Source organism: Micropterus dolomieu, linkage group LG03 (assembly GCF_021292245.1).
Source record: "Micropterus dolomieu isolate WLL.071019.BEF.003 ecotype Adirondacks linkage group LG03, ASM2129224v1, whole genome shotgun sequence".
Classification (NCBI taxonomy): Eukaryota; Metazoa; Chordata; class Actinopteri; order Centrarchiformes; family Centrarchidae; genus Micropterus; species Micropterus dolomieu.
Genome location: NC_060152.1, coordinates 33,345,830 through 33,356,067, shown reverse-complemented (window position 1 = coordinate 33,356,067; position 10,238 = coordinate 33,345,830). Strand labels below are relative to the sequence as shown.

Here is a 10,238-nt window from a genome sequence, read left to right as displayed (position 1 = left end):
CTACAATATGTTTAGATATGCTATATGCTACTTACAGCAGCTGTTACCTGTGACTTTAAGTCCTCTATGGCTGCCAGAGTTACCTGGCAGCCCTCACTTAATGGACTACAAACGCATTTACACCTACATGTTAACGGAGTATTACAGCACATTGGTTGTGTGTGTTTATACGTGTTTTAGCTCATCATCACATGGTCATAAATACACAAACACACACACATTAAAGACACACAACCTTCTCAAGCCCCTCCTCCTTTAGACTGATGACATCGAGGTCGAAGTCTGTCCTCAAGCCATTGGTCCGGTTGAAAGTGATTCTCCCCGTCAGGCCATCCCAGTGGGCCTAAAGCGAGAGAGGCAGAAAGACACAGAGCAGACATTCAACCAGCATCGAGTACACACCTCCACATTCAAATGTTTTTGCTGTCAGTGTTTGAGACAAAGCAGTAAAAGAGTAAGAACTTTCTATTTGTATATCTGTTTGTATATCTAAATATCAAAACCTCTTATGTGGATTGCTAACTTACTGAGCATATTCATGCTCCACCGAGGTCGAACCCTTTCTGTCAAGATATTTCTTAGGGGGCTTAATCGATGGAACAGGGAAAGGTGAGACAGGTCTAGCTTGGAACCATTAGTTGACCCTACAAGTGTGTGTTCACTGATCTTCCAGCTCTAGTCATTTTTATTTTTTCTCATGTAACTGTCCTTGTAAGGGAGCCAACAGACTTAAAAGGTAGAGACAGTAGCTCAGGCGTCAGGCTAGCAGATAATCTGTGTTGTCCGGGAATCTAGCAAGGTTGAAAGTATATAAAAAGCACTTGATGTTCAAGCTTTTTTTACACAGCACGAAAGCCAGTAAAAAAGCTTGAACATCAAGAGGTCAACAGGTCAACATTCCATGTTGACTTTCTGTTCCCTGTGTCCCACAGCAAAGCATCCAACACCAACTGGTCAGTACATACCAGCTCAGTGACCCTGTGGTTCAACTGCTGAAAAATGGGTGGCAGGGGCTTTTAAGGAGGGTTTTGTCTGGTCAGAAATTCTAAAATAGAGGCACTGAGGTTGAGAGCTAATACAAAGGACTGCACAGCAAAGTGGTTCTGAAACTGGGGTCATTTGATTAAAGTGACACCAGTAAAACAAGAATATACCGTTTCTGTCCACTAAAAGTGATTCCTATTAATGCTTTGCTATGATGATCTCAGGTTTCACATCGACCACAATTGCACTATGCAGGCTGTTGTGAAATCCAGCTGTGATTCAGCAAAGGAAATGTTCCCATATAGAGTTAGACAGAGTGTTAGTAGAGACTGCAGTGTTCATTACATCCCACAATATTGTGGGTATAAATGTTGGACTGAACAAACAACATACTATTTCCAAAAAGCGCTAGTAGAGGAAAGGTCATGAGGAAGCATGACTGTTTCAAAATATCATGGCAAACCGCATATTACATTTAGTTATTTTTTGTGTACAATTGTGAAGATTGTCGTAGTTTTGGTACTAGAAGCCAGGGACAATCCTCTATGGAGCATCATTAAACATACTAAATTTCATGGATATCTGAACAGATCCATGTTATACTTCTTTCTACAGAAGAGGATTAAGGCCACATGTGAAAAAGTTAGAGTTTAAAATTAGAATCCTGAATTGAATGCGCTCCGATCCACAGTGTGTATAAACAGCACTCCCTACAAAACATTTACTTCTATAACTTCTTCTATTTCGATTATATTGAAATGTATGACACTTGTGAATAAATGTGATTTCATAAATGTACAATATATCCGGCATCATTCCTAAAGAGATTTGTTTTTAGGTAAGCTTACCACTTAAATAGTCAGATGACAACATTCTCCTTTATCATATACATTATAAAGTTTATTCATTGCTAGTAATTGGGGACACACAGTTTCCTTTATTTACAAGTGCAGTGCCTGTTCACGGGGGGCGATGTGACGCCTCGATGTGCATCTAACATTGGTTTCACCTAAAGCATTAATAACACTGAAACAACACCAATTGTAAACGAAGTCGATTACTCCGTTTCAAGAATTCACTACCACGTCGGAGCGTATATGAGCACGGCCCGGCGAGCATACCCCGCCCTCGCTGTTGCAGAGTGGAGCGGCTCACGCTGTACTGTAGCTTATTCAAAGCAACACCACACTGCCTTGGGTATTTAACATATCTCCAACATGCCCTACGGATATTCTCACTGAATCTGAAGTGCAATCACAATCAGAGCAAATTTATATGCATTTAATTTCTTACAACAATCAAAGGACATTATACTGTGAAGAAGGCTTATGCAGAGCATCCTTCTGGACTAGGACAAACATCGCCAGTGACTTTTGCACTGTGGCCATTAAGCTAAACAGCACTGTCATATAAATGCTGGCATCCTCCGGTGTGACTATAAGCTTCTAGTCAGATGACAAAAACAGCAGATGGAGAGAAGATGGAAAGCAGAGAGGGAACGAGGGGAGGGTCAGGGAAGAAAAATTTTATTTGCATGGGGAAAAACTGTGAGCTTAATATAAATACATCCAAGTTGATGTGTTGATTTGCATAGAAGCCCCCATCATGCAGTTCCAGTCTTTGTAGTCTTCTCATGATCTCTGCTAACTTAAGGGGAACTGAGGGTTAGAGAGCCCTAAATATAGGTTGCCTAATCCCCGGCCTTTCTACAGACAGCAGAAAGCTTTGGATTAACCGTCCCAGCTTCACAAATGCAGCGAACTGTGGAGCAATTACCAAAAATGTAGATGATGTTGTGTTTTTGTTTCTGCATGGTTGATTAATGAGAGCAGAGAGCAGGCTTAAGATGGCTGCCCTGGGAGTATGTATGTACACTGAAAAAATGATTACCATATAAATAAATACAGAGAGAAATCATTTCATTATTCCCTTCTTGACGCTCTCAGCCTTATTTAAATTCCGTATCTTGCTCTGCTTTCCTGAGAGCATGTGTGTTCTGTGTGAAGGGGCTGTGTATGTTGATGAAGAAGACAGAATGGGGAGCAGGTAGAGAAGCATCTACCTCTTTGATGAGGGCCATGAAGCGGTTCCCGAAGCGCCAGGGCTTGTGTCGGTTGCACTGTAATGAGCTGACAGTGATCTGCTGAGACTGCTGCACAGCCACGGCCACCACGTGCACAGCATCATACATAAGCGCGGCGTCCGTCTGCAAGCCGAGACAGGAGGGGGAGAAACAGACTGTCATTAACATGGAATACAGCACATGACAAATCAGCAGACAAATGGCTTGCAGCAGGAATATTACATTCTCCGGGGGGGAGGTTGGGGTATAAAAACAAATCTAGAATATGAAATAACCATGAAAGATAGGCAAAACGTTAAGTTTAAACGAGTAAAACAAAATGAAAAAATAACACTTGAACTGTTGCAGGTTTATGTTAACACACCAGTGACAATTTCAACTCCTGTTAACAAGCATTCCATGAGTGGGAAGTGTGGGAAAGAGTACTGTGAATACAGTGTGTGATAGATTTATCATCTGTAAATATAAAAAGAAAGGAGGAAATATATGCACACTATATACAGAATTCATTTGGTTGGCACATGGAAATGCATTTGTCAAAACCTCCAAACATTGGACATGTCTTGTCAGAATGGTAAAAATTTAAATTAAATGAAAACTTAAAGAAATTACATTAAAAAAGCTTTATCCATTATATGCATTACAATAACTTCAACTATGTAAATAAACTGTACAAATGTTTGCACAACTATAAATAGTATAGTATTAAAGTTTGCGATAATAAATGAATGATGAATAATTTACTTTTAGTTGGATTTAATTGCAGCTGTCTGAAAATCAAAAGCTACTGAAGTCAAATAACTCTCCACAAATGTGGCCTCTGTTTTACCTTTAATTAGTACTAAATTATAGTTATTTACAGGAATCAAAAAAAAATAGCAGAACCCTAAAATAAAGCATTGCCAAACGGGGTACTTCTACAATAATTACTACCACTACTAGTGCTACTACTTCAGTATGATCCAGTACAATATACTGTTGTATTGCTTCAGCGTACAACAGTAAATGCTAGTTGTTATAGTCCATGCCTAACAGTGACTTGTTAATCTTGTTAATGTCCTTCATTTTGACCCATAGTAAGTATATATATATATATATATATATATAATAACAAGAATGCATATTCCAAATGCTACTAACCCAGCTATTTATGAACTTTGAGTATTTTGGAAAAGGCTTAGCCGTAGTCAAGAGTCTTCAGCAAATCTAATCATATAAGATGAAATAGTGCTTTAGAATTCACTAGCTCAGCTGTAAATTACTCAACAAAAGGGTGGCAGCCAACTCTTAAAAGCCTTTCACAAACACATAATGCATATAAAATATGTATACAGTGTACTGTAAAATATGTCCAGTCCAGTGGGTCCAACAGCTACGGGTCCCTGAGGGTCAGCAGTCTTCCCTCACATTACCATGCAATTACTTTTGCGCTACCTCGCAGTACGTTTTGCACTCCCTCCTGATATTTTCTGAATTCCCCTGATCCATAGCAACAGTTAGTGTGTTGGTCCAGTCCAGTTCTGATATACTGCCAGTTAAGGGGAAACACTTTGCCTATACGACAGAACAAAGAGATGATATGACGCCTCACAGTACTAAAAGAGAGTTTGTCCTTGCCTGTGTCGCCAAGTGCTCGCTCATGGTTGGAATTGTTGTAAATAATATTACAAAGAGTATAGTCTAGACCTGCTCTATATGAAAAGTGCAATAAGATAACTTTTATGAATTGGAGCTATATAAATAAATAAATTGGATTATTCCTTTGTCGCTCATTACTCTTTTCAAAAGGCAGAGCTCTGACAGCATAGCGCCACTGGATGTGAGCACAGCTGCTCTGCCTGGTTGAAGCTGCGGCTGTGGATATGGTTAATGCTCAGACTACGTATGCATTTGTGGTTATATCTAAGATGCTATCAACATAGCTACGGTAACCACACTGTCAGTACTCTTTACTGCTCTTATAACTTTAGCCAATAAAGCATTGTTAAGCCAGTTGACAGCTGTGTTACAAGTAGACCCCAGAAGTGTGAGAATACAGTAGCTTCAATACAACGCTCCGTCAGCACAACCATGTCAATTCACTGCACCCACACAAAGCAGTGCCCAGCCCCTGCATTCAGTTAGTGTTACACCCATTATAAACTAATGTGTCACAGCCATGATCATAACAACCAAAGCACAGGCACGGCTCGGCGACAGCAATGGCCAAAGCCATGTGGCTTGATTAATTCAAGTCTGTAATGCTGAATGCACAAATGACATGAGGGTTTTCAGCCACAGTGTTGGGTAAAGATAGGTTGTGAGGATGGATGTGGATATCACCAAGAGCCTACACTAAATTAAGAAACTTATGAGACCAGGAGCAGGGAGCTGGAAGTGAAAGAAACAACTATTTTTTCCTCTGTCAGTTAAAATACGGTGTCAATAATATTCTAATGTAAAAACCAAAACAAGAGACAAATAAAAGCAACAAAAGTGTGCAAAATGACCTTACTCTCTCTATGTGTGTGTATATATATATTTATTGTGTATATAAACATATACATAGAGAGAGAGTAAGGTCTTGACAGTAGACAGTCGATCTAAAAAGACTGTCGCTGTAGCTATCACAGAAGTGCCAGTCATCCACGCTTCATGAAAGAAGGCTATAATTCTGCAGTTCCTCAAAAAAAATCTAATTAGTGTTTGTCTCGCATGATTGAAAAGCAATCAAAACAGCTCTCCACAGTTGTTGCATGGAAATCGTGCCCTAAGGTGCATGGAAAAGCATTGTCCTGTAGGAAAAAATCTCTTCCAGACTTGTTATCTTCCCCCATTTGAGTCCTGATCGAGTACCTGAAGGTTGCATCTTAAGATGCCAGTTTGACTGTAATAGCATGGTGAAGACGCTCCAGTGTTTTATTGTGGTGTGTGAATGTATGTGTGTGTGTGTGTGTGTGTGTGTGTGTGTGTGTGTGTGTAGCTTGATCCAAATGCGTTGGAGATCTCCAGAGATGTTTCAAAATCAATCACAGTCAATAATCTTGCCTTCTAGAAATTCAGACAGGCTTCAGTGTGTGTCTGCAGGAGTGTGAAGTATTAATAATCTGTGTTGAAGAAGGTGTTGTTGTCACCTGAAGGCTGTTAAGTGTGCATGTTGGTGGTTAGACTGATATGGAGAATCATTCTGCAGATTTGATCCACTTCGACTGACTTAGTCATGCTACATTAGAATAGGGCTGAAACGATTCACCGATTAAATCGATTACTAAAATGCATGCAAAAAGAAATGCAAATTCTTTGCGTCGATGCTTCGTTTAATCCATGTAACTATAGTACAGCGCACTGTTTTGCACAGACATTTATTACTGTCGCACATCGCGCTTACGCTGTGAACACCACGTGATTATGATGGCGCTGTTTGCAAAGTGGAGGAAGAGAGAAAACAGGGAGGGACGAAGAAGAAAGTGTCCAAAGTCTGTGATTATTTCAAGCTAAAGAAAACAACAACTCTGTAATGTGACCGTCTGTCCACTGGCAAATAAAACTTATGTCGCCTTGGCAACAGCACGACCGCACCTGATCAGAAAGCAGCCGGTGTTCTGCCAGCCGACCACAGACGAGGTAACAGCAACTTTAGCATTTAGCTGAAATCATGATTGATTGTTGAGTTGAAGCCAAAGTAAGCTGCAGTCCTCAGCTGAAAATACGTTTGTTGTTCTCCTTTTTGAGCCGTGAGTTGGAACCTCACAGTAGCTCAGATGATCCCTGCTACTTGCGTGTGCTAATCCATCCTTTCACCCAGATTCTTTGTCTTTATAATAACAAACAGCTGTTTCGTGTGCAGGATCGCTCTTTTCCCGTTTCCCATTTCACGTGGGTTTTCTTGACAAAACGTGGTTTGGAGACCAGCGTCGGGTGACACAGCTGCTGTCAGCTCCTGTAGTGTGTGTCCCTGTCACTGATCAGTCACGTAGTGCGAACGCCACAACGACTTCAAGACTTTGTGTGAACGGCACGGCCGACGCTGAAAGTCGTGTATTCTGCACAAGCCTATAGTAAAACTTGAAGAGCACTCGGGTGATGTTTGTTTTTGTAAAGCAGCTGTCTGGTTGGTGGTCTGATGTTTGCTGTATGACACACTATGAATTTCCCAAAGGACCAATACATATCTATGACCTATAAACATGCACAGCTGATCCTGTTGTTCTTGGGATTTGTTGACAAGAAGAAAAACATAAAATGTTGCCTGTATTATCCTTCAATAAGATGCAGCAACTAAAGTTTTAAGAAAAAGCATGCCGTCATTATCTAACAGCTGCATCTTATAGCATAGAAAGGTGCAGGTCTTGCTTATCTCTAGCCAATGCCATATTACCACACCATATACAAATATACATCAACAAATTCCACCACCACCGCCTAACCCTAGTGATAATGATGCCGTTTCTTGAAACATTAGTTGCTGCACATTTACAACCATAGGCATGGAGCTCAAAAACGTTTTTTTTTTTGCAGTCCTGTCTCGTTGTTGGGTTTGGTGTGAGGAGATTCCCTCATGCACCTGCTGCAGTGTAGGCCAAGTAAATTTGCATGGGGCTTTGGAGTTCAAGTTTGGTGTGCTGTTGACGTGAAAATTTGCAACATTGACCATCTTGATGAAGATCATCATGTGGATCTTTGAGGATATGGAGGTGATGACAGATTCCTATTATCCAATGTGTCCAGTATGTACTATCCAATTTTACATAACCCTGCTCTGTTGAATCAGAAGCTCTTTGAATAAGTTTTACCAGAAACAAAAAAAGCCACTGCACGTCATACAAGTAATCACTACACTTGTCACTTTCGCCTAATCACTTCTGTGTGTCAGCTCTTCCAAACATCAGTAAGGCAGCAGATCCAGCTGTGCTGACCAGCTGGTTCCCACCTTCATACAGATCTTCAACTGATCACTGGATCTGGATGAAGTCCCCTCCTGCTCCAAATACTCAGCTCTCATACCGTCCCCCAAACCCTCACAGGCTTCAGTGAGTACATGCCTGTTGCCTTGATGTGACGTCATGACGTAATTTGAAAGATGAAGGTGTTGGCCCACATGAAGGACATCACAGGCTGCCTTCTGGACTCTCTGCCTACCGAGCAAACAGGTCAGTGGACGATGCAGTCACCTTGGAACTGCAATACATTTTCTCTACACCAAGGCCTTGGAAGTGGGGTGCTAAGGCTGCAGCACCTCCTGCTGCATTGTAGACAATACGAGCATGAGGATTTGTATGAGGAAGTTTGCAGACAGCACACAGGTCATCTGGGTGATGAGTCTGCATACAGACGGGAGGCTCAACAACAAACTTAACGAAAATAAGAACCTGGAGCTGAACATGCTCAATACTGTGGGGATCACCCTGGATTTCCAACACTAGCCCCCATCACCTTACTCAACAGCACTGCGTCTGCTGTGGAAACCTACAGGTCTCTGGTATCCCTAAACTACCAGGACCAGAAGTGGGCCTCCAATATCGACGGCATCGCCAAAAAGGCCCAGTGGAGGATTTACTTTCTGCGCCAGCTCAGGAAGCGCAACCTGCCTCAAGAGCCGCTGATCCAATTCTACACCGCAATCATCCAGGCTGTCCCCTGTTCATCCACCAGACAGGACAGGAGCAGACTACAACGGACAGTCAGGACTGCAGAGAAATCATTGGTGCCACCCAGCCTTCCATTCAGGACCTATCCCCAGAGTCAGAAAATGGGAAACTTCACTGCAGACGCCTCACATCTTCCCTCTTATAGGCCGAAACAACCAGACATGAGATCAGTTAAATCAGTCACATAATGTCAATAACCCTGTAACACTAAAACATACCTACAGATCATAAATTATATATTTATAGTTTAAAATACACGCTGTTCTAACATATACATATCATCTATCACTGTCAAAAAAAAATCCTGCATTGTATATACTGAATATAGACACATGCATGCACTATAAACCACCCACTTCTTTGATAAAGCTTATAGTTAGGGCTGGCTCAGGTGAGTCCTGAACCATCCCTTAGATATGCTTCCTCTCCCTTCCTCTCCATCTGTATGCATTCTTATCCCAGTACTGCATGTTAATAACTCGACTTCTTCCCTCTGCCGTAGTTTCTCGTCCCTCTCCTCTCTCTTTATATCGCTTTCTGCAGGTGTTTCTGGCTCCGGAGCTCTCGAGTTCAGCAGTCCGTAGGTCAAATAATGACCAATTATGTTTTTTTCTGATGAGGACAGTCCCTGATCTTGGCCTTCACAAAACTACTTTAGTTCAACACTACTTTGTGTGTTTGGGTGGAAAAGAGTTAATGTGACTGCCAGATTCATTGCACCTAGTGTTTCTTCCAGTGCTGAGGGCAGGAGCTGCAGCTCTCTGATGTTCACACTGCCATCCGTTATGAAGCTATAAAGCACACAAGCCCACAGGGAGCTCATAATAGCAATGTGACACCCTGTCAGTCAATCACAGCACTGGCACTGCAAACAGGAGAAGTCAGCAGGATTTGTTGGGTAACAGAAGCAAACTTGGTATAGCCCAGTTCAACATGATGTGTATTTTGGGGCGTTTATTAAAAGGCTAAATCAACAAAAAGATACCTAGTTGAAGCGTTTCAGTCAGTATGGTGTCAAAGTTAAGAACGTGTTTCATTATTTAAATGTGCTCTTAATTAAAATAAGCAGCCAAATGTATTCAGTTGTGTGCAGGAGTGAGTGAAGATGAGTGGGGGCTTGCTGGAGGAGTTCTGGCAGCAGAGGTTTGTGTGACTCTCTGCTTCTCCCCGGTGTGAGCCTCACAAGTACCCGTCAGGCAGACTCGCAAATGATTTAGCAACACCGGCACTTCACTCTATAAACATCTCATTAAAATCAATTATGTCACTCCTGAATGAAATTAAAGCTAAACGCTTTAAAAGCTGCTTTTCCCTTGTGTCAGCCAATATGAGCATTACCCCTGACGCTGTCTATATTTCCACCTCATTGTTGCCTCCTCCCTCACTCTCTCTCCCCTGCTCATCTCCCAGAGCGAGTGAGAGAGATTCATTAAAAGTCCTAAGCTCAGATTGATTTCAACACTTTTATAAATTGTTAAAATGCCCAGGCCTGACTTGGCGGCTGCAAAGGTCCCCCCCCCCCCCCCCCCCCCCCCCCCTGCTTG

At 41.9% G+C, this 10,238-nt stretch overlaps 1 protein-coding gene across 1 annotated transcript in view; it reads right to left on the bottom strand.

Moving 5' to 3' along the window:
• LOC123968709 (glutamate receptor ionotropic, kainate 2) overlaps positions 1-10,238 on the bottom strand; it is a 315,329-nt gene that overhangs the window by 113,380 nt on the left and 191,711 nt on the right. Inside the window, exons 7-8 of the mRNA XM_046045615.1 lie at positions 3,047-3,190; positions 236-343 (exon numbers count right to left, since the gene is read on the bottom strand). Coding sequence (XP_045901571.1) covers positions 236-343; positions 3,047-3,190 — 252 coding nt within the window. The remainder of the gene's footprint in view (positions 1-235; positions 344-3,046; positions 3,191-10,238) is intronic.